This window comes from Chenopodium album, chromosome 1 (genome assembly GCF_948465745.1).
Source record: "Chenopodium album chromosome 1, dcCheAlbu1.1, whole genome shotgun sequence".
NCBI lineage: Eukaryota > Viridiplantae > Streptophyta > Magnoliopsida > Caryophyllales > Amaranthaceae > Chenopodium > Chenopodium album.
This window is the reverse complement of record NC_137834.1, coordinates 1723261-1748718: the sequence shown is the minus strand read 5'-3', so window position 1 is coordinate 1748718 and position 25458 is coordinate 1723261. Positions and strand designations below refer to the sequence as shown.

The 25458-nt window shown below is 29.8% G+C and overlaps 1 protein-coding gene and 1 non-coding gene across 2 annotated transcripts; one reads left to right on the top strand and one right to left on the bottom strand.

The window, feature by feature from the left end:
• The first annotated feature begins 16787 nt into the window (after positions 1 to 16787).
• On the top strand, positions 16788 to 17846 carry LOC145639607 (uncharacterized). Its single transcript, XM_081690895.1, has one exon. The coding sequence runs from the start codon at positions 16934 to 16936 to the stop codon at positions 17480 to 17482; it is 549 nt and encodes a 182-aa protein (XP_081547021.1). The 5' UTR covers positions 16788 to 16933; the 3' UTR covers positions 17483 to 17846.
• Positions 17847 to 25070: 7224 nt separating this feature from the next.
• On the bottom strand, positions 25071 to 25142 carry TRNAT-UGU (transfer RNA threonine (anticodon UGU)). The gene has a single exon. It is a non-coding gene; the product is annotated as a tRNA-Thr (tRNA).
• Positions 25143 to 25458: the final 316 nt, after the last annotated feature.

The following is a 25458-nucleotide window of genomic DNA, read 5'->3' as shown; positions in this document are numbered from 1 at the left end:
GGAAACATGGAAAAAAAGAAGGTGATTGTGAAATAAAATGAACCAAGTGAAAAAGAAGGAATAAATAAATGTAAATAAAACGATATGTTTTGCATGTTTATAATAGTCGCAAACTTTGTTTTTACTAGTAATTTTACTTATTTTCTACGGAGTATATATTACGGGGTAGTAGTTATGACAAAAACATGGTCTACAAGTTTTTGAAAGGCTCAAAATTTACTTTTCAATTCAATCTCCAAAGGAATGAATGGAGCATTTACCATCTCTTACTTTCTTAGGTTTTTTAAGTGCTATGACTAAACATACATGTTAAAAAGGGTTTTAATCATTAGTTTTTCTAATCATATTATGAAATTACAACAATAAAAATATATTGTGACTAATCCAATACTCACAAGTCACAATATATTATACAGGCAATAGCTAGCATTTATATTATTATTTTTATATTTTCTCAAAAAAAAAAAAAAAAAAAAAATTATTTATATATATATTTGTAAAAATTTCACATGTGGACTTTTTGTTCAAACAAGCATCTCCCTTCGACTCTTCGAGTAATAGAGGAGATTGGCCTGGATAGAAGGAAATTCAAACGAATCAAACTCAAATAGCATCTAAGTTTCAAAGTGTACGTGTGAGAAAATATTGCAAGATACAAATCTTAATAACTTGTAATACTACGTGTACACGGCATGATTTTATTTTTATTTAAAGTATTACGCCGCTTAAAACTTCAATCAATTAAAATACGAAGTATAAAGTATTAATGAAGAAAAATAAAAATAAAAAGGTTGGTGACATAAGAAATATGAAAACCGTACCGACTCAAACAGTTGGATGATAGAGGCATGAGTCGCAAACAAGGTGCATTGGTTAGCAACACGTAGAAGAAGTTTCATCCTTGTTTACTTGTTTTGGTGGCGTCTTCACACACACCTTGCTCATTGTGGCCTTTGCTTCTCTACCTCGTGAATCTTGGTTTTCTTTTCTTTTTTCTTTATACTTGTATTGTTTTTATTATTCTAGAATCTTTCTATTTCTACACTGTAACGAGACACGTAAATCAGTATAAGGATGTTAATGGGCTGATATGTTTGTGAACAATTTCGATTAAAAGCTTGGTCAAAGCTCCATTTGACGGAGTTTTCAAGCTCATATAATTATGTGTTTGACTCGTTTATGCTTGCAAACAGCTTATTTGAGTGTTTGTTCCTATTTATGAGTTTGTTTATAGTCCTTTAGAAAGGGGAGAGTAAGGAAATTCTCGCCCCAAAGTGTATTTAATGAAGTTTGATCTCATAATCTCTTGATTGTAAGACAACAATCATTATAAGATCATTCTAACGTACTTAAAAACTGACCTGACCCGAACAAAATAAAATTCAGATTTAGATTTATTTGGAGTACGTACGTAATAAATTTAACATGATTCAAGTTTAAATTAGATTTGACTCGACCCCATTTTATCGAACCTGACCTTGTTTATCATATTAACACCTTTATATTAAACAATTCAATTTTATGCGACCCACTTATAATTTCTTAAATTATTATGTGCCAAAACTAGTTTGACATATTAAACTCTTTTAGTGTAACTCTAACCCACGGGAGACAGCTGCCTCCCATGGCACCCTTAAATTTGTTGTTTGTGAGTTTCTTTCTTTCTATCCTTTTCGTTACTTATTTTTTGTCTTATTTGATTTATCACGATCTTTAAAATGTATCATAAATTATACATATTTTTATTTCTATATAAAAATTCTAAAACTTGATTTTAATGAAAGTGTATAATAAGACGAATTCAACAAAATTCTATATAAATATATAATCTCTTATAAATTAACAGAAATTTATGATGAAAGTTTTCAAATTTTGACCCACATATTAGTAATTGTTGGTAAAATACATGTCGATTCCAATAACAAAAAATAGAGAAGATGAAAGGGAAAAAACTTGATTGGAGATCTCAAACTCACAGTCGCGCCGTGGAACAATAATCCACTGCCTTAGAAGCGAAATACGTCACCACCGGTACATGTTTCCTGATGACGCACGACCCCCAAGTTTAATGCAACTCTCCCAGTAATTCGTGCACCCGAACCCGAAGAGTGGAATTGCTCAAGAACTGTTCAGATCTCAAAGGGTAGGTTTTTGTTTATGTGTTTAGGGTTCAATAATTTTTAATTATAAAAACAGGAAAGGCAATGCTCATATTTATATGTTCCCGAAATTAGGAGACAAATAAACAAACCGACCTAGGAAAAAGGCGGGCCGATCGGGCAACCAGCCGCCCGATCGGGCGCGAGATAAAATGTTCCCAGACCTGGTATCGCGCCCGGTCGGGCTCGTTAAAACTCGACTCCGACGCCCGGTCGGGCGAGAGCCGCCCGATCGGGCGCGAGAATCCGTTTGCATTATCATTTCCAACAGTAATGGAGCAAAAAAACATAAGGATAAAAGTATATCAACTAATGTTGTCCTTCATCAACTAATATGTTATCTACTCCCTACCATTTGTCCCATATATCATATACGGGTAGAAAATGGATGTCTCTAAAAGATTGTCCCGCTGTTATTTTTTTTATTGTAATTGATTAATTGTGATCCATTATTTTTATCTCTTATCAACTCTACTCATTAAAAGTTAACAAAATAAAAAATCTAAAAGGAACAAACATTTAAAGACAAATGAGAGTAGTACTTTGTATATTATTAGGGCAGTTCTCATATGATTATTTTCAGCTCAGTTCAGTTCAGTTGAGCTATAATAAGTTCAGTTCAGTTCAGATCAGTTCAGCTCCTAATTTTCTTCTCTTATAAAATATTAATTTTAGTTCGGTTCATCTCTAATAAGTTCAGTTCAGTTCAGCTTTAATAAGTTCAGTTCAGTTCAGCTTTAATAAGTTCAGTCAGTTCAGCTCAGTTCAGTTAATGAGAATAGACCTTTAGTATCGAGGTGGGAAATTAAACAAGGTAGTAACAAACTAATAACAGCAAAATCAATATATATATATATATATATATATATATATATATATATATATATATATATATATATATATATATATATATATATATATATATATATATATATATATATTTTCAAGTTGCTTCACTTGTTGCCTTGTAGAGTTGTAGGTAGTAGACACTAACTCACTGTACTTGTTTAGGCCATCTTATACATCCACACTCTGGCTCCCACTTGGACTGAAACATGGTAGATAAATGCTTACGAGAGGCCTTGATTGCTGGCCCCTCGGCCCTCTAGCAAATGAATTTTAAAGACATTATGTATATTGGGGCAACAAATAGAGACAGTGAAAATACTTAATACAATCGTATGTCTTTTGATAAAGGTTCAATCAATTAATTTATATTTTTCACTATTTCAAAATAAAATGTAACAAATACTTTATTGCTTGATATAACGTGAAAAAAAAAAGAAAAAAAAAAAGGTGGAGGTTGTTAGTAGTTTGGAGGGAAATTTGGCCCCATGGATAAAAATCATATAGAGTACTTCATACTCGTTATGAGCAAAACAATGACATCTCGTACTTATTTACGAAAAATATCTAATTTGGTGGTTCTGCCAAGCGAAGCAGCCATTAAATGTTGTTTTGTTAAAAAATTTTAGGTCATTTTCACCAAAATCTTTCTCTCCTTTTATTTTTCTACTATTTAATTTTTTTGGAAGCTTAACAAGGCATAATCAATTATAAAATTAATTTTCATTCAATCGATTTCTCTCAACAGTGTCATTACTATATACACGTACGAGTAAAATTTAATTGTTTGCTGCTTGATTTTGGGTTTAGGCAAATAGTTGGATTTAAGGTTTTGGTCCATCTCTTAGGTAAGGAGGTCTATCCTTAGGTAGGGATCGGAGGACTTGTACTATCAATCATCAAGCTTCGTTTAGAACCCATTTTAGTGTTTTTGTGTGTACGCAAAATATATTTCTTTTAACGCTCTTTGGATGGTGCATACAACATTACTGCATAATATTTGAGATAAAGGTAAGAAAAGTTTACTCTATATGATCATCAATTTTTTTTATTTTTTATTCTATAATCTATATGTATGGCCAATCACACACACACAAAAAAAAAAAAAGCACCAATTAAATTATTGTGATTTTTTTTTTATGTTCAATTAAATGATTACTAATACGTAATACTCTGAATTTGTTTTTAATAACTTTTAATTAAGACTTATTCCCTATTCAGTAGGGCAAATTGATTATTGTATACACGAAATACAATCAAAGATAAAATTCAACTTACCCTTTTCGCTCAAAAATGAGCGGTGCCACTTTGATGTTAATTGCCATAAATATCCAAATTACCATTATGGCTACCACGATACCCGTACGTTTAGTATTACATAATGATGTTAATTGGTAGAAGAATGGTCCAACCCTAGAAAAAAAATTAAAATAAAAACTAAACAAAAATAATAAAATGAAGATATAAATTTATTTTATTATTATTATTATTATTTTTTTTTTTAAATAAAAAGAATCATTTTCAAAGAATAGGTGTGGGGTTTGGGGTACCAAAAACTTTAGAAAATAAATTCTTTGATGTGTGGAAAGACTTGGCAAAAGAACTACCGTACATTGTTGATAGAAGGATTTTAAAGTCTAGAATGTTGTAATTTGTCTTCTTAGCTAGAATATGAATATTGTTATGTTCTAATTCTAACGTCTTTCTTCAACTTGTTACACTTACACACACGGTGACGCGTATGTTTTGAGCCTTTCACTTTATTTGGTGTGGAACTTTGATTGGAAATTTGGCTTATCATAATCTTCGAGGATAAGTGGTTGCATGTGTAGAATAACTAGCAAATTTACCATCACGCTCTTAACTTTACTTTGTTTATTGATAAGATTGGTTGTGGATTCAAACTTTAGTAGATCAATTATTAGAAAGATAGATTATAAAACGTTGTACTACCTCTATTAATTATTATGTGCAACTTAAGGGGTATTATTTGTGGGATATAAAATATTTCATAGTTGTATATAATAATTAACGGAGGTAGTATGTTTTATAAAGGGGTATTTTTATTTTTTGGGTAAAAAAAAATAGGGCTATTTGTGTCTTTCAAAGGAAGGGCTATTTGTGTCAATTCATCAATTTATTAAGAAAAAATTTATTCCTTTTTCGTTCTACTTCAATTCATTTCTAAATGTCTTACATATTAGAATGGATTAGATTACTTTGTGTAGAATTTATGTTACTAGTATGACATTTTACCTTGTAATCAGGGAAAAAACTACGAATTTTGTTTTATTTTGAAAAACTACTGATAAGTGATTAAAATGGTACGGAGTATAAATTAAATCTTTCGGCTAACAAGTAACGTCACATCATTAAGAGTTTTGGTGGATTAAATGATAATATGTCACAAAAATGTGATTGAAATAACATACATTATATTTAAGTTGACAAGTGATGTTATAATTAGACTATTTCACTGGAAAAATGGCATGAGGTAGTAATTACTAATTATACGAATTAATCACTTTTAACAAAAGAAATTAATAGTTATATTTTACTTTTTTTTTTTAATATTGTAATTAATAGTATTTTAAAGGATAATAATTGACAACCGTTCCTTTTTGGATAATAATTAACGAATTTTTTAAAAATTCAAATTGAGACGAAATAAACAAAATTCTACAAAGTCCAGTATCAAATTTCATTTGCATTGAAATGTAGTAGTATATAAAGTTCAAACAAGAACAACATAAAGAAACGAAACGAATAGAAGTTAGAATAAATTAATTAGTCGACATACATCAATGATAGGAAAATATGCAATATACAAACAGATGGAGTATAATTTAATGAAACAAAAGTTTAAAATAAAACTTAGAAACTAATTATGATTTGCACTAATTTAAGATTCGTCAAACAAGTGGGATTAGACTGCACCTAATCAGATCTTAAGTCTTTAAATTACAAAATACTTAATCATCCATCCTCCCTAATTAAAAAAATTAATAATAAACCAACTATGAAGCTGTCGGTTTTACAACTTGCATGTAACGCCATAAATTTAAAATCGTTTGTTCGTTTGGTCTTTGTCCCTAGGAAAAGTCTTCTATATGCTGGCCAATTAACGAAAATTCTCTTTGTGTTCATGCATAAATTGAATTATATTTAAGTTAATGATACAATATCTATAATTTAAAAATTATTAAGTTGAGGAATAATAGGAGTACGAAGTTTCTTAATCTATCAATAACTTAGCATCTGAAATTATTGTGGAGGTCACGTTAAAGTGGTCATTTAGCTTAGACTGTGTTTAGTTCAATTGATCTAATCTAATTTTTTTTTTAGATCTAATCTAATTTAATCTGGTTTGATACGTTCATATCTAATTTTATGATTTGACCAAAATTTTAAATTATTTAACAATATATAATAAATGAAATATTACTCCGTATTAGATTCGTATTACTGCGTATAGTGGTGGAGGGAGAGGGTTACAACTTACAAGGGGGGATAGCATTCCCCCTACTTCTAAAAAAAGAACATTTTTTTTTTATTATTATATGAAAAAATTAAAGAGAAACTCATACTTCTTCCGTTCTATTAATATTGCAACAATGGATTTTTTGCACTATTTATCACTCTTGTTTGACCATATAATATGAGTTATACGTTAAGCAAAATATAGTCAAGTGGGATCTTGTTGGATTCGTCTCATATAATACTTTCACAATATCAACTTTTTATAATTTTTACACTTACACAATCGTAGATATTTAGCATATAAAATGTGTTTTGGGATGCGTAATTTCCTCCTTGTTGCAATATTAACAAAACAGAGGAAGTATAAGAGGAGGAGACATGAAGGTACGTGAAATTAATGAAAGAACATGAAATCCTTTGGAGGGAGAAGAGGATATGGCGATTACTGTGAAAATGGAAACAAGTGGAATTCCTTGGAGAAAGTTGAGATAGAAAAAAATAGAAATTTGTATTTATTTTGCCTAACATTTGGATCTTTTAGACTTTTATTTAGTTTTATTTTTATTCGGTTAAAATATCACATTTATTACTTGGTATCTTATGTGTAATGTGATTATGTGAGTAAATAGTGAATTGTCAAGGTAAATAAGGCGAGTATTGCAAAAAGTCAAAATGTTTCAATTTACTACTTCCGTTACATATTATTTGCAGCGATTTGACATAAAGTAGAGAGAAAAAATGTCTAATCGTTGCAAATAATATGTAACGGAGGTAGTAAAAAAAATACTGAGGGAGTCTCCGTGATACAATTTAGAGGAACTAATCACAAGCATTTAGAAGTCTTTAAACGTACAATATCCTTAATACATGAATGCATGAGCAATGAAAAGGTGGGGACTGGGGAGTAGGGATTGATAAGAGCTCCAAAACCTCGTGAGGTCAAAACATGAAAAGACCGATCTTATATCCAAACGTACACTTGAAGCAAAACGAATACATATCTATCCAACTTACAAGGGAATACGATGAACGAGACTAGATCCTCGCGGATGAACTTAAGATCTTGTTCCCTCGAATAAAAATACCAAGTATATAGATCTTGTTTGGCAAATTAAATCGACCAAGTTTTGGTTAGATTCTAATTCATAATTAATCATAGAGTATTATGGGGTAGTAATGACTAGTGATGATAATTGGTAAAGCTAGCAATACCTATAGGGTTGTGGCCTATAGGCTATAGTAATATTGTTGGCGTAACCAAGGTACCCTCTCTATTTTTTTTTATTTTTTTTTTAAGTGTTCCATTTGGAATTTTAGCATTATTAATTAAACTTACTTTCATTAATATTTGTGAATTATAAATAAGAAAATATATTGACTTGTGGGTATCTGTTGGAATTGTCTTAAATTCAATTGTACTCCGTAATACTTTATAGTTAATGATCATTAATAAAAAATATTATTGATGATTAAAGTTTTACGTCGGCATGCGTGTCATTTTTACTATGGAGTACTTAAAAAAACAGAGGGAGTATTGTTTATCAGTTATCTATATCGGTCTATCAAATGGGGTAGTGGACTTATGGTAAAATAGACTAAGGGTCTGTTCTGTTCAGCTTAATTTCAATGCAGTTCAATTCAGTTTAGTTCACCTCCAATAAATATAGTTCAACTCATAATTTTCTTCTCTCATAAACAGTTCATTTCATCTCTATTCAGACCAGTTCAGCCTCAATTAATTCAGTTTAGTTGTTTTCACTAAAATGGAACAAAGCCCTAATTCAATACTTTGTGATTTTCTTAATATTTGAAATTAAAACTCAATGTATTGTTTTTACAATAAAATTGTATAGATTGTATGTAATTATAATTGTTTAATTTTAGAATTGGTACACATACAAATGTATTGATTAACATATATTTTAGAATGATTAAAATATTATTCCTTCAAATGTCATCATATTTAGCATTTTCTGTTTTTCTTAAGAGGTACTAGGATTAGAGCTTTTTTTTTTTTTTTTTTGACAAAGGAAACTAAAAAAGAACAAACTTAAAAGACATGAAAAGGTAAATCCCTTCGCCGAGCAGCCGTAGCAAGAGAATGCGCCTTCGCAACTGAGTCCCTAGGATTAGAGCTTTGAACACCCTTCTTTATGAGAAAATTAAAAACTCTTAAACTATTACGTTGGATTAGTTTTAGACGATCATGTATACTCCGTAGTCGGAGTATCAAATTGGGTTCGGGCCGGGACTACCGAACAAGTACTTGTGAAGTTTCACATGAGTTTGTAAAATGTTGTTGTTGCTTTTCGGAATTTAAAACTCTCAACACATAGAAATTTTGGGCAGTTTTCAAATGACTATAGTAAAATTGTGGCAATTCTATCATTTAGTTGACTTTAAAATACATCTTATCCAAAAAAAAAAAAAAAAAAAAAAGATAAAAATAATTCAGCTTTTTTTATACTACAAAATTTGGTATTGACTGAAAAAAAAAAAAAAAAAAAAAATCCGTACAAAATTTGGTCTAAGTATGAAATTTCTAATTTATCTTATTGATGATTAATATTTTTTTATCTTTAATGCCAATTGATTGTTTTCTTGAAAATTAGAGACAAATCTCACAAATTTTCATCATCTTCTTTATTCCTCGATTTTTCTAGTTTTCTTTTATGGAGGATGATTCCTTATTTGATAAATTTGATGCAAAATCTATGGACCTTGTAATATATATAATGTCGTAGATTGGGTTTATTGTTAATAAACTATAATCAAAATGTTGATTTTTAATGGAGATGAGAGATTTCTTTTAACTAAGAAATTGCAAGTATATGCATTAATGGCGGCAAAGTTCAGTTTTTTGTTTTAGAAACTGCATAACTGTTTTAAAATCAATTGATGAATGGACAAGATTGAACATTAAAAATAAAGGGCTAAGATTAGAACTAATTACAATAGCTACAATTTTATTGTAGTCATTGAATAGATTCATACATTATATACTAGTATACTACGTACTTCATATGTAATACGAAGAATAAGCCTTCTTAGTATATGAACAAAATTGAATCAATTTATATCTTCAAATCATTCTATGTGGCATCAAGCATCCTATTCTTATATGATGTATAAAGTTTCCCAAATTTTATATACTACCTTCGTTACAGGTTATGTGCAGCGATTTGACATAAAGCAGAGATGGAAAATGTCTAATCGTTGCACATAATTTGTAACGGAGGTAGTAATTTTTTTTATTCGCTGAAAAAAAATATTTTATCGAAACTTTAGAATTGTTGAACTCATAAAAAAAGGTTAAGATAAATCTTAAATTTATATAATAATTAATCAAATATATTTTAACTTCTCAATTAAAATAAAATTTGGCTAGACTCGTTTCTCATTCAAGCCTACAAATGATCACGTGAGGGGTTACTCGGTCAAGTGTTATTTGAGTTACTTGGTCAAGGGTTACTCGAGTTACTCGAGTGGTTACTCGTTTATGGGTTACTCAGTTAGGGTTTATTTAAGAAGTCCGGTCAAGGGTTACTCGAGTAATTCAGTCAGGGGTTACTTAAGGAGTTCGATATGAGGTTACTCAGTCAGGGGTTACTTGAGGGGTTACTCTGTCAGGAATAAGCCGAGTAACTCAGGTAATCCCTGACCGAGTAATTTGAGTTCCCGACAACTCGAGTACGTAACTCCTGACCGAGTAACTCAAGTAACTCCTTCCGCACGGTACAACAGGTTGAATACAAAGCATTGTAATTTTTTTTGTGCACCACCAAATTATTATAATTAAGCTAAGGAAAAAAAGAAATGTCCTTCTCCCTAAGCTAACTACCACCACAGTAGATTTCCAAGGTTTTTACATGTAACAACCTAACTAAAACTAAAACGCGTTTGAGAAACTTGTTTTAATCTAGAAAGTAAAAGAAGATGTGACATGTACAACAATTTCACTAGCACTTGTCTATATGACTTTATGATAAAAGCTCTAAAACCAAATTAAGAAAAGACTAATAAAGAGTCATTTAGTCACGGCTTATGGATAAACGTTTTGCGTACGTGAGGAAAATTCAAACTAGTTTGATCATAGTGATGGTGATAGGCTACATCTCTAATTAATTTACGTAACTAGTTGCTTAAATTAAAACTCATCTATCTATTACAAATTGCAATAGGCTAAGAATTGAATTTTCTATCGTACAATCAGATGTACCTTGCTAGGAACAACCAATATCATGTTATTGGCGTATGAGCCTACAAAGTAAATGTTACGAGTAAATGAAAAAAAAAAAAAAAACCCCTATAATTAGTTGTATCATGTATAATACTAATACATACATTCTCAGTACGACAATATATGGTATGAGGAAAACTTAAATGACTTTAATTGTATCATGAACTAAAAAAAATAACCGATTGTACATAGAAAATTGATCAGTAATATGTTGCTTTTAAAATTTATTAAAAAGGAAATTCGATCTTTTAGTAATTACTTTTTATCTTTTCGTATTTTTTTGTAATTGTAGTAGCAGCTAGTTGTTCTTTCTGTGGTTATCGTGTTTTCGTTGTAAGAATTCACTTCATATGATAAATCACATGAACACTCAAATATAATTAAATTCTATATTGATGAAAAAGAAATTAAAGAATTGACCCTAATGGAGATTTCAAAAAACACGTACCTTCTATCTTTGGATCTCATGAAGAGGTTAAACGAACTAAATTTTATTAAACCTAATAATTCTATACATGGGACCTAGACCATCTAAGGCATCTAGTTGAGTTTCATATAAGTATATAACCGTCTAAGATTCTAGCCCGTATCATGTTGTTCAATGTTAATATAAATTAACACAACGTAAAAGTATCTTAAAATTGGTTAATTTCTAAGAGAAGAGACCTAAACTAGACTGCCATGCATGTACAAAAATTTGTGAAATTAAAATTGAATACTGATTTGTATTATTATGCTACCCAAAAACTTGGAGGAGAATCCTAACCACAAACAAGAAAGATAATCGATACCAATATTAATAGGAAAATCAAGTCGGGGTGTGGGAGGAATTTTTTGCAGACAAGCAAATCATCGATTAGGGTATAGAATGCCTTGGAGCTATGTCCGTGGGGGTGGTTAGTCGATACCAATATTATTAACTCATGAAACGGAGGTAGTAAGATGAAAGGATTATGTCTATATTTTTTTAAAAAAAAAAATCATAAACAATTCAATAGATCATAAAAAAAAAATCATAAAAAAAAAATCATAAAAAGTTTTAATTTAGTTTGGATCGATTCAATATATCAAGAGGACAAGAGCACAATATTTTCTCGTTAACCATGCTTAAGTGAATATATGTGATAAAGAATACATCTCTATAGTGGTACAAAGTTTAAGTGATAAATAATTAATCTCTTAATTAATATTCTAAATATATTTATGAATATATTATGTCAAGCATTAGTTCATTATAAAGTCTTTAAATAAAGTACTCCATTTACGTAAATCCTTATTGATATATACCAGTATATATATCACACGTATACGGTAGTATACACCAATTGACCAATAAGTATTTTGCTTCTAATATTACACAATATATTACACTTTACGTACATCCTTTCCTTACATTATGTTTAAAATACATAGTATATAGGTACGTTAACAATCTAATTATTAACATGTTTAAGTCAACAAAATTTCAAATTGAGGTTCCTAGAACCATATTCAATCTATGATGAGTATATTAATAGAGTTTGTTGTGAAGGATCCTTAAAGAAGGGAAGGAAGGCGGGAGCTATTATAATGTTGGTTCTAAATAATTTTCCCTAAATTATTAAAGCGATGACATTTTTTTTTTAAATTTAATGTACCAATAATAATATTGCATTATTAATTAACACACACTGTGTCATTAAATTAACCTGATGTAAACTTCAAAAGTGTTTTATCCATAATTACTGAGAAGAATTCAACAATAGAGGAAGTTATATTTAAATTTTTGATCAATTGACGTGGATAATATACCTAATAGCCAATTGGCCGGGTATGTAGACATAATCATTTTTTCCCTCTTGTCAAATTGATAATACTGCATACGATGAACAAACAAGTAACGTAACAACTAAATCCCGCATTAATAACAACAAGAAGACATGGTTATGGTATCGAAGACATACAGGTTTAATAATAATTGGGTTGAAAGCAAATGGACACAAAACCATGTGAATAAGTTATAATTATAATCACCTAAAATCTGATGAGAATCCCATGTGACAAAGTGCGAGCAAATTGCATCTGGAAAGACCCTCATTGCACGTGGTCAGTGGACCTAAACCCTACTCCAACTTATTTTCATTTTACAAAAATATGTTCGTACGTACAATTCACCAAATCAAGGTACTATATAATTTAATCAATAATAATAATAATGTTATTAATTATTGTTCAATTTTTTGTGTGTTGCAACTTATGATTTAAGTTTAAATGATGAAAATAAATACAACCTCCGTTACATATTATTTGCAACGATTAGATATTTTTTCTATGTCAAATCGTTGTAAATAATATGTAACAGAGGTAGTACATGAAATGTTTAGTTATATGGTACCTTTAATTGTATCTTAATTTTTTTCCATTATTATATGGTTCCTTAACTACAAGGCAAATATCATACTGATGTTTGATTCATTAGCGTGGTATCTTATCATTTATGTTAATACTTGTTGATGGCTCAATCAAAAAAATTACGTACGGCAGTTGCAACTTCCTTAAAAGTATATATGCATTATTAAATTTTAGCAAATTGAGTATAAAAGATTATAAAGATATAAAAGTAGTATCTGTTAAGTTGGTGAAAGTTGTAAGAATGTAGTACCATTATTAAGTTGGATTGATTTATTAATGAGTTGAGGAAATTGATTAAATAAGATGCAAACTACACATATATAATCATGTTATAGGTTTGAAATTAGTTTTAATTGGCTATAATAGAAAGCTCTAAAGCCCGAAATAACATTTATATAAAGTGGAAGAATAACCAAGAATTAATGTTTGCATAATGAAAATTTTAAATCTTTTTTTTTTTTTAATTTTTTCCTTCAATAGATGAAAATTTTAAATCTTGGTGTTGGTATTATGACTTTGAGGCTATAAGATTTTTTCACTTCACCATAAATTGGATTATGTTTTACCATATATTGGGTTTATATCTTCCACCTTAGGAGAGTTTAAAGAATCTTTTAGATAGCAGTGTTGAAGAGGATGATGAGGAAAACTCTCAAATAAAATCTCACATTTAACAATCAATTTATATGAAGAGTATTATGTTATATTGTTATGTATGTAATGTTTTTTTTTTTTAATCCAATCTAATATGTATATACATGTAATGTTTATTTTACTATTATTTTATTTGATCCAATCTATTCCATTTTAACTGTTGCAAATAAGAAGGTTTAATTTGCATAAAGTTTTTATTTCGTAATCAATTAGTGTTTGTATATGTGATGGACAAAGATAGTAAATAAATTTTAATTGAATGAAAGGGGATGTGGGAGTGGGACCACGGCTTTTGATCGTGAGAAGAGAGATATATATTAAACTATTAGTGGGTATATGCCATAAAAAGAAGTCTGATAATTAAATTGGGATGAACAAAAATAAATAGTACAGTAGGTGTAAAGGTTAAATTGGGACAGGGAAAATACTAATCCCCACTATCATGTTCTAATGTAATTATAGTAATCTACCCATTTAATCAATCAAACTTACACAAAGAAATTAAAGATGCACCCTTAAAGGTACCAATAAACTTTTGCTCTTCAGATACAATCATACGTAGCTTGGCTAGCTAATTTCATGCAATGGATTCATGCAATAACTAGATGCTTAAGCAGCATGGACGCATGGTTTCCTAATCCTAATAACCATCCAATCTAGTTATAGATATACGAAGTAATATTCTCGATCTTAAGTGAATAAACACAATCCTCGACCGTCTATAAATTCCAATTGTAATTAAGACATAAGGGTTCAATAATATATTGGAGTAAAATACAAATATCCCTATTATTAAAGTATTATTACTAGCTAATATAAACTAGGATTAGATACTGAGTAAAATGATTAATCTAATTAAATTAGGAAATTTGGGAAAATTGTTGGGATTGAATCCTTCTATATACTTTAATCTTCATATCAAATTAATTGGTAAATCTTAATTGCTGAAATATACTTGATTCCATGATAATTGATTGAGCCCCTTCTTGATTATGCGTCTTCTAGTAGATATACACTCTAGGGTTTTCTCTCTATTGATGAAATATAAGTGATAGTTAAGTGTATGTACTACCATGGACCCATAACCCTAGATCGGCTAGATGTCTATTTATATAGACCCCCTTTCCCTAATCCGCCCATCATGCATTAGAAAAGGTCCAACGGTCTCTACACATAAAGCTAAACCCATACTCTATAAAAGACGTAACAAGCCCAATAATAATAATTACTTAAATGGATCACTTTAATTTTGGGCTAGACTATATAATAGCGTATAATTACAATCATCACCGTATAGTCCACGTACATTATTATTGTATTTAGGTCCATAATATAAATTTCTTACAAAAATCATATATATGACTAATAAGGTCTAACCAAACTTTAGTTTTTAAACTACTTACTCAAACATACTTCGTATTAAAGATGAAAACTAAAGCATAAAAGCAATATAAAAAAGAAAAAAAAATGAAAGAAAATAGAATACTTGCATTCAATCAATGACTAGGAATCTTGAAGAACAAAGATTTTTCCAGCCATTTTCTTTTGTTCAAAAGTTCAGCATGAAAAATTGTTTAACTGTCTATTTATACGCAAGCTAATGAAGCTATAACATGAACTAATTTATTTAAGTAGTGGATGAAAATTGGACAAAATTTCAGCATATTAAGGCGAGTGGCTTTCTTTCATGTTTAAGGGATACTTCACTAGGGTAAGCTATTCAATGAACCGCTTGAGAAAGTGAAGAAGCGAGGCATATATATTATTTTCTTTGCATTCTTCATAGTAAACTTATTTAGATAATTGAAGAATACACTTGAGTAAACAATAATCCATTATTTCTTCGTATTTCATCTTAATTATATCAACATGAAGGTTCCAAAACTCGAATTCTTGACCTAGTTTATTTTTGGCAATTCAAAAAACTCACAAACCACTTTACTCCAAAAGAACCCTATATATTCACCTAAGAATTAAATAACGTAACAAAATATATAACCCATTGAAAGCATATTAAACCATCAAATATGTTTACAAAATATCACAATTTCTCTAAAATCTACGCGAAATTAGATGAACAAAATTAAACTAAAAAAATGTATCTTTATGGTTAAGGATGTCATGCTACTTTCGGGCCTCTAGCTCAAAAGATTACACATTATTAATAATTGAGTTTTTTTCATTGAAAAATAATTAGAGTAAAACTAATTTACCTATATATTCTGAGAGTCGGTGGTCATGTATATCTTTTATTTTTATTTTTTCATTCAACATTTGATGATCAATAGGCCCCCAAAGTTTAGTAATGTAAATATGTAATATTATATCGTATTAAAATGCCCTACTACTAGATTGCCAGGGCAGCCTAGAGTACGATATACGTATACCCTTCAATTCTTCACCCCTCCACGGCTCCACACCCCCTCCCAAGAGCACAACCACATACAACTATACAAGTATATGTCCTTATATCTTTCTTCTCCATTTCGAATTAGATGACACGCTTCTTTTATCACGTTTGTCAATACATAAATTCAATCAAAATTATCTTTAATTATACTAATGTAAAAATACAAAAGATTGAATTTTAATAAATTAATTGATAGATATAAATCTAACATTGACTAATACAAAATTATACATGTAATTAAACTTAAAGTTAAAGTGTATTATTATTAAGTATGATGATTGATTTGATATTGGGGAATGGGGACAATTAAACATTTAAATATTAATTTTTAATAAAATAATATTATAAAAATTAGAAAATCTAAATATGGTTCACTTTTCTAGGCATCTCTACTACTCTACTCAAAATATTGTCACGGTCAGGGGTGATGGTGATAGGGATGGAGATGGAAATGACCCAAAGTGTGCATTTATTATTCTTTTGCCTTTTTCTTTTATTTGACCAGAAAACACCTCTACCCCACCCTCTTCCCCTGGGCCCCACCCTATCTCTCTTCCTTCTATATATTCCTCCTCATTTCCACCTTCTCTTTCCTCATCCTACTTACTCTCTCTCTCCTCTTTCTCTCTCTAGTCTCTACAATTGAAAACAAGAAAATTGCACAAGTAAAGCTTTATTTTACTATTTTGCCCTTCTCTTTCTCTCTCTATCTCTAGAAAGGAAAAGAAAGAAAAAAAATATAATATTATTAAAATGGAGGTAATTTCTACTTCTCCTTCATCTTCTTCAAAAAGACAAAGGGAAGATGAAGCAATAATTCAAGAGGATGAAGATGTCTTTAAACGTCAAAAGTCGTACAAAGACATAATTACCCTTCTTGAAGAAGAGGAAGATGAGCCTAGTGATGACTTATCTTCCTTGATTTCTACTCTTCAAGAGGAGATCTCTTCTTCTACTACTACTACTTCCTCCTCCTCCCCGTCTCAGCACGGGCCCGACCCGGTTCATGACCCGGCTAGCTCGGGCCCGTATGAGACTGACCCGGAGAACCCGTCGGTCGGGTCAGGGGCAGAAGAGAGGGACAACGTCATGAGGCACCTCCTTGAGGCGTCCGACGACGAGCTGGGTCTGCCGAACTCTAGCCTGTCGGACGGGTTCGATGAGGTTGCTGGCAACGGACAGTTTGACGGTGGCGATTTCTTCTTCGATACTACTGTCGGAGGGGAAGGGCTTTGGGAGTTTGAAGACCGTGAAGCTGCTAATTATTACAGCTTGTTACAGTCTACTGAGATTTTCATGTAGTTTGGTGGTTCGGTCCTCGTAGTTACCCTCAATTTGCAAAGAAGTCCTTTTTGTTGAGGGGTTAGGAGGTTAAAAAAGGATCTAGGGGTCGGAAGGGGTAAAAAAAGAAGAGATGAGGAGGAAAAAAGAAAAAAAAAGTGAAAGAAGGACTAAGAAAGAAAGAAATGAAAAGCTGTTTTTGGGTAATTTTCATTTTGGTCCCTCGTATCTTCTTTTGTAAATTGTTATACAACCCCTTTTGTTTAGTAGAATTTGAAAAAGGAGTAGGAATGACAAATTATTTGACTTGTTTATTGCTTCTACTTTATTCTTTTGTTACCAAGACGGTTTTTTTTCTTACCTAATCTAATCTTTATTTTATTTACTAGTTTACTCCTAATTTGTTATTCCGTACAAGTATTTCTTTTGCACTTGGGACCTTGGTATTCCAAACAATATTTTTACACCACCCAAAGAAAATTAAAAACTTATTTCCTCTAGATTTAGATATTAGGCTATTTTAACCTTTTTTTTTATTAAAAAAAAAGGTTAAACATATAACAACAAAATGACGCATAAATAGTTATTTACTAGTAATTTTAATATTATACAATTCAAGTAATTTATTTAATTATTTAAATAAATAAGTACCAAATTTAATAGGTTAATACTTGTATAATTCTTAATTGTTTTTTTTTTAATTAAACAAAAAAAACTTTGTATGGGGATTAAAGAGTAGAAATAAGGGTCCATTCTGTTCAGCTTACTTTTAGTTTTGTTCAATTTCTAATTTTTTTTTTTCTCATAAACAATTTTTAGTTTAATAAATTGAAACAGACCCTAAATCCCAATTGATACTCATACGTGTAGATTTATACAAATATGTAAATTTGATTAAGGCAAGATAAAGGATTGGGGGTAATCTAATTTTCTAAATAACATATAAATCAAACCCTACAAATAGTGATAAGTAGACATTTGTGTATTCCAAATGATGAATACATAATAAAACATCACATTGATGTGAAATTTATATCATCACTTACTTAGTTAATACCTATTTGTTAAAAGATTAATTCTTAAATATAAGATTAACTAGATTGGAAATTCTAGCTAACCCATTTTTTTCTAGCTAACCCATCAATACAAGTCAACCTCTTAAAAATAGAAGGATGTGAAAAATCCCTTGCGAACTTATCAAATACTTCCCGTGTTTAATTTTTTTTTAACTTAACACTTTAACTTAAAATGTGTGAGTTTATTGAGAAAAGTGTTAAATTTATATGACAAATAAATATGATAAATAATTTCAGTTTTTGATATACCAAATATGATGAGGAACAAATTGTATAAATCGAAAAAAAGATTAAAATAAATATATACTTTCGTTTTTTTTTAGTTGACACCTTTTGACATCTACACTATTTACTAACTACATTTTAACCAGCTTTTGTAATTTAAAGCTATGATAAAATATAGTCAAGTGAGAGCTTGTTTGAATTGTCTAAATATATATTTTATTAAAATCCACTTCTTATAATTTTAAAATGTCGAGATTAAAATTATTAAGCATTAAAATAGTGCATTAGCAAAGTGTAAAAAGAGAAAAGTATAAACTAAAAGAACTGAGATGGTATAAGCAATACAAATTTAGAATTTTGAATTGGATAATATGTGTATTAATTTAAATTGGTTGTGTAAAAAAAAAAAAAAGGGGTTTTGGACTTTTGGTTGTACTTGTTCTTGTGAGTTGTGCACATTACTTAGGAATTTTTGGACGTTGGAGATATTTTGCCATTTTGGACAATTAACAACTGTTATTTTCTTACAAATAAAAACGAGCATAATATTTACCACTATGTTTTTCCTTTTTATTTTATGAGCTGCTTAAAGTGGTGAGGTTAGATATAAGAACATGAGTGATGGACTGATGGATGATTGAAGAACCCCTTCTCTTCGTCCCTGAATATAGTTTCCCGTATTGCTTTTAAGGTATTTTTGATGATGTTTTTATTTTATTATTTGTTTTTATCATTTACAAATACCATGAAATGGCCAAAATAACTTCATTTTCTTTGTCTTTATTATTTGAAGTACCAAAACTACCCTCATTTATTTTTCCTATACTCTATGAGTTCTCCCTTTGTCCTTTAATTAGATTTCTAATTTTAGTACTATTTCCGTTACAGGTTACGTGCAACGATTAGACATTTTCCCTTTCTACTTTATGTCAAATCGTTGCACATAACCTGTAACAGAGGTAATATTTATTTCTCACATAATAATAGAGAGAAGGAGCCCTTTTCCTAAATAATGTTGGGAAATTATCTAATTCCCAAATTACAGCTAGTCTTTTTTTAATTCCCAAATTATCTAATTTTGTTTTAATTTCATAAACCGCTACTTCAGGTAGCGGTGTTTTGAGGAAAACCACTACTTGAAGTAGCGGTTTACAAAATTAAAACCGCTACTTGAAGTAGCGGTTTGTTGCTGGACCGAGAAAAAAAAATCAGTTTGTTTTCCTTAGCTGACGTGGACAATATAATGGGAATTAAAAAAAGAGTAGTTGTAATTTGGGAATTAGATAATTTCCCAACATTATTTAGGGAAAGGGCTCAGAGAGAAGTAGATATCTAATTTAGGGACGAAAAAAGTATTACTTTACATGTACTTATTATTGGAGGCCCACGCAAATTTTTAAGTATTTTCTAATTTTTTTTGTTACCCCTTTATGTACTCGTTTCTCCTTTTTCTTAATTCCCGTAAAATTTAGCAAAAGGAACTGGTATTGGAGATTGTTCCAAATCACTTGTATTACTACGTAGACAATTTAGATTTATATCCTTAATTAAACTGAATTAGCTTTACTCCTATCAAGATAATGTGAACAAATGTAACTAAAATAGGATGAGGAATTTTCAATCATTTATAATAAACCAAAATACAAAACCCAATCCAACCAAATCTGTTAACCAATTCTACTCGTAAATCGGCTCCTTTCTCCCTTTAGGCCATTCGAAGAGGCGATAAGAAGTTTTATTATTGTTATACGTAGAACAAAAGATTATTTCATACAAAAATCTCAACCATAATTATCAATAAAGAAAAGAAAAGGAAAAAATAAAAGCAACCCTACCACCATGTATGTATGATGTATGATATGATATGACATCATAAGGCATGATATGTCTTTCCTACTACCATCATCATCCAGCTAATAAGTAATAACAACGTGAGATAAATTAAATGCATACACCCAAAAAGAAGTGGGCACTCGTTACATAATTGTACCCACAAATTTGCCAATTACCTAAATTGCATGACTCTTTATAACTCCCACTATTTGCATGATATATCGTTATGTCAATAATGTCATCACTTATACGGAGTACTATGATATACCATGTACTCTGTAATTGATAACGTGGCCTACATGGCGATGGGACCATTTCTTTTCTTTTATCAAGACTTGATACAATTGATTTTCTAACATGGTGTCGGAGCCAACGTGACATAAAGGTCACATGTTCGTATCTCATCCACCTCCCACTTTCAAGTGGAATATTAAGCGTTATGTATGAGGAGAGCCCATACTGCATCATAGAGTATAAAACATATTCTTGGGCTTCAACCATCAGCTTAAGCTACCATTCTTCCTAGCTTATATGCGCAACAAGCTAGTAAATAGAGGAAATAACAATACATAATGACACTAACTTGCACCACAATTACATGTATCATATCAATAAGACACACATGCATAGGGAGGTACTTTATATGAGACTTGCCGTGCCAGAGTATCGGGAAAATTGTTAACACTTGACATAAAGCCTTTTAAAGACCATAAAAGAAACATGTTTTTGTAGAGATAATGTTTTTGGTTATCATGCCATGGTAATATAGTCAAAAAGGGATGTTGTAGGCTTATGGTACAATTAAAGTAGAGTTTATAATATTTTATCAATAATGATATTGAAGCATGAATGTTAAGGGCTGCCAAATATTTTATATATATATGTTGTGCAAAAGTCATGAATCGGAATATTATTGAAAATTATATATATAGAGGCATAGTCGCATAGATCATCAATCAACTGCACACAAGCATGCATGTTTGTTTTCTTGTGTATAAATCATAATTTTGATTTTATTTTCGTCTCAACCAAAAATAGGTGATAAAATATATGAAGTTGTTCGTATTAAATATAAAAAAAAAAAAGTCTAAAAGTTAGATCATCTTTTGGGGGTTTAGTATAACGGTGATTTAACTTTATTATTTGTCAAGTACAGTATAATGAATTATACCCTAAGATCGAATGTGCTATCAAATCATCATGACAAATCGTCATTGGGTAAAAGTAAAACCAAAATACACCATTTTTAGACTAATTATTTAGTTTATAAATATTACATGATGATGTTTAATGAAAAATTACAATTGATAGATGAAGTATCATAAAGTTTTATATAAAATTGTGGTTGTGTATTTTTTACCTTGAAAAGGTTTAAAGTTTATGTTACTTTGTATTTGTTAATTGAAACTTAAGATCTCAAACCTTTCAATTAAAATCTGCATCAGTATGGAACTAAAGTTTAAGCAATGGCAAAATAATTAATATAATTAAATGCCTTTTAGACAATTTAACAGGTTTGTACCACAAAATATGTATATACTTCATATAAAGTAGTACGTATTATCATGCATATATATAAAGGATTAAAGGTAATTGTATTCTTTAGTGCACAGTTACGAACACAAATTAATTATAGTTGTGCTTAGTTTACCTTGACCATGATAAGTATTGACACTAAAACCATAAGCAACGTTATATGTTGTGGTTCTTACTTAATTTTTAAAAAATATTTTATTAAATGAAAGAGAATTCTTATTGGTCTTCTAAATGCACACTTTGCCTCTTTTGAGTATCGACTTAACATCAAACATGCAAGAAAACAAATTAATGTTTATATTATTAAGATCTTAGTTGGACAAGACTTCCAACAACAGTCCAAGATTAATATCACACCTATATATTATCAAATTAAACCTAATTTTGTAATTAGATAAAAGAACGATACCTAATTTGGTAGCTAAACATTATTTCATAGCTCATGCACACATACATCAATTAGATCATGACACTATATTAAACCAAAAGAAAGTGGAAAATTAAAGATGATGCTATTTCCCAACGACTTTGTATCAACTAGTACGTACAAAACCTATTTTTTCACCAAGTTACGACTATTTCAGGGTTGTGTAAAGCAAAGGAATAAGCTATCTTCAATAAAAGAATGCTTATAATCTCGTCACCTTTTCATTTACTTGTATGTACACAAATATTCGCATTTCTCCTTCAAATTTGAATGCATATTTTGACTATGTAGATGTACTTATTATTCTTTTGCTTTTCTTTTTTTGGGATCCTTCAAAGTTCAAACAAGCTAAGGAACACATCATCAATCGCACTTTATTTAAATTGAGAGCATATGTATATGTAAGAAAGGATAAGAGATTCTCATATATATAACAGGTGTAAGGTGCAACCTAAGATAATTTTGTATAATTTAATAATCAAATGAAAAATATATACTCAAAGTAATATGTCTTAAGTTTGACTTGACCTGGTAGAACTAGTGAAAATAACGAATATTGTACTCCGTATTATTTATTACTTCGTATAAACTGGAGTAATAAATATGATATGAAATTTTGAACGATTTGTTTACCACATCTCTACTTTCATGCATGAGTACAAGAGGATTATATTGAATTTTGTTTTAGGCTACTAATCTTTTTATTTGTCACTAAAACTTTATCAGATCATTTTTAAACTTTGTCCATCTTTTAATTTGGATTCAAATGCCACCCTCCTTTGGTTTTTTTTTTTTTTTTTTTTGGTAAGTGGTGGTAGCCCTTCGTTTAGTTCATTCTACTACGTATTTGGACTTGTTACCTAGCTTGCTAATTTAGTATGTGACGATTAGGACAAAATAAGTAAAATGGAAAAGAGGAAACTGTCATTTTTTTGGGGTTATCGAAATGAATAACGTTATCACTTTGGAATTTACCACCAACCAATCTCATCAATAATATTAATATTCCCACCAAAAAAAGGAACAAAATTTGCTCCATTATGTGTAACATGTTCATGGTAGGCTCTTGTATTTGTGGACCTGTGGTCCATTTTGTACTGAAATGTTAAGGACCATTCATACCACTTGTTGGATTCAAATTCCAAAAGGGTTTGCAATTAAGGCCTATTAACATTTTAGAATATGTATATGACTCAAGACGGACATATACTTTTGTCTATAAAAAGCAACAAGCTAAAGGCGATGATATAGACGAAATTCAATCAAATTTTAATATTCTATTAACTAATGGTCTCTACAAAATCCGTTACTTTCTTTACTCTCCTCAAGTTTATACCTCACTATCTAATTTTTTTAAATAAATTCAACTAACCTTTTTAAAACTCCGTAAAGTCAAAACGTTTCATTTATTTAAATACGGAAGGAGTATATCTTCAAGATTTTAACATGTAAACTAGATAGCATCACTACATAAATTTCAAATATAACATAATTTAACGGTCTATTTTTTTCGTCAAATGAGATATTATTATTATTATTATTATTATTATTATTATTATTATTATTATTATTATTATTATTAAAAGAGGAATTTATTATACTGTAAACTCAAAAAATTTACATAAAATTAGTGAGACGCCGAGAAGCAATATAAACCCCCGCTCCTTTGGCTATAGCAAAGCTAATCCTAACAAAGATCTGTAATATCTATATATTAATGAATTTTCACATCTTTACAATTATCTGCCATTTGGCCTCTCCATCTAATAATGATATAGTGCCAAATCATATGTTTCTAAAAAAAGATGTGGCTCCAAGTGACAAATTATAGTGAAAAATTATGGTCTACACAATATGCTTGAAAATATCATCTAATTGCTATGTGATGCCGCCAACTTGGATGACAATGACATGGGATCACATCATTTTCATATGTAATGTGGCTCATGAAGCACTTTTAAAGTTTTTAAACGGGTTGCTTCATATTTTTCTAAGAAAATGAATAAGTAATTACCATAAAGCTAAGTAAGATTTTATTAAAAATAATTTATATTCAATATAAAAGGACAAAACAACACAATTGGACGACTAGTAGATGTCATTAACCAATAAAATTGTTTCTAAAACCAATCGATAACCACCTAACATATAAATAAATCCATGTATTACAGTAAATTTGTTAATCAAATTGAATGCGGGTAAGGTACTTTTACGTTGTCCTAAAAAGTTGAATTCAAAACGTAATACATTGATTAGAAAAATACTAGTTTTGATCGTGTAGGAACTTTTAAATTTGACATCGTAACTATTATCTAGGATTAATGAAAGAAATTCATAGATTGCATTGATATGATTCAGGATTTCATGCAATTCATCAACAAAACAAAACAGTTAAACAGAAATAACATTTACTATTTTTTTTTTTTTGAAACAAAATAACATTTACTATATTAAATAGCAAAAAAAAAAAAAAAAAAAAAAAAGGGGACATTTCTGTAAAATATAAAATAAATGCCCCCATGCAGGATCGAACTACAGACCTTCAGTTTACAAGACTGACGCTCTACCACTGAGCTATAGGGGCAGAACATATTATATACTTCATCTAAGACAAAAAATTAATTAATACAAAATTGACAACATAAACTTTTTGTCTAAACATAAAGAACAACAAAGAAAAATATATGGTCATATGGATATCAGTTGTACGCAAGAACGTATGAAGGTAGCATTGAGTTTGAGTCATTTTCGGACATAAGACTATAAGAGCATAGCTACTCGTAATTTAGAGTTGTATGATGAGGAACTTACACGAGCAATCAATTCGTTGTGGCTTACTAGAGCACACATGCTCTAAGATTTGTTTAACGATCTCCTGAACTCCTTAACTAGGCTATGCA

Bases quoted from the DNA above. Each gene is read 5' to 3' on its own strand.
- LOC145639607 (XM_081690895.1), top strand. From the start codon at position 16,934: ATGGAGGTAATTTCTACTTCTCCTTCATCTTCTTCAAAAAGACAAAGG.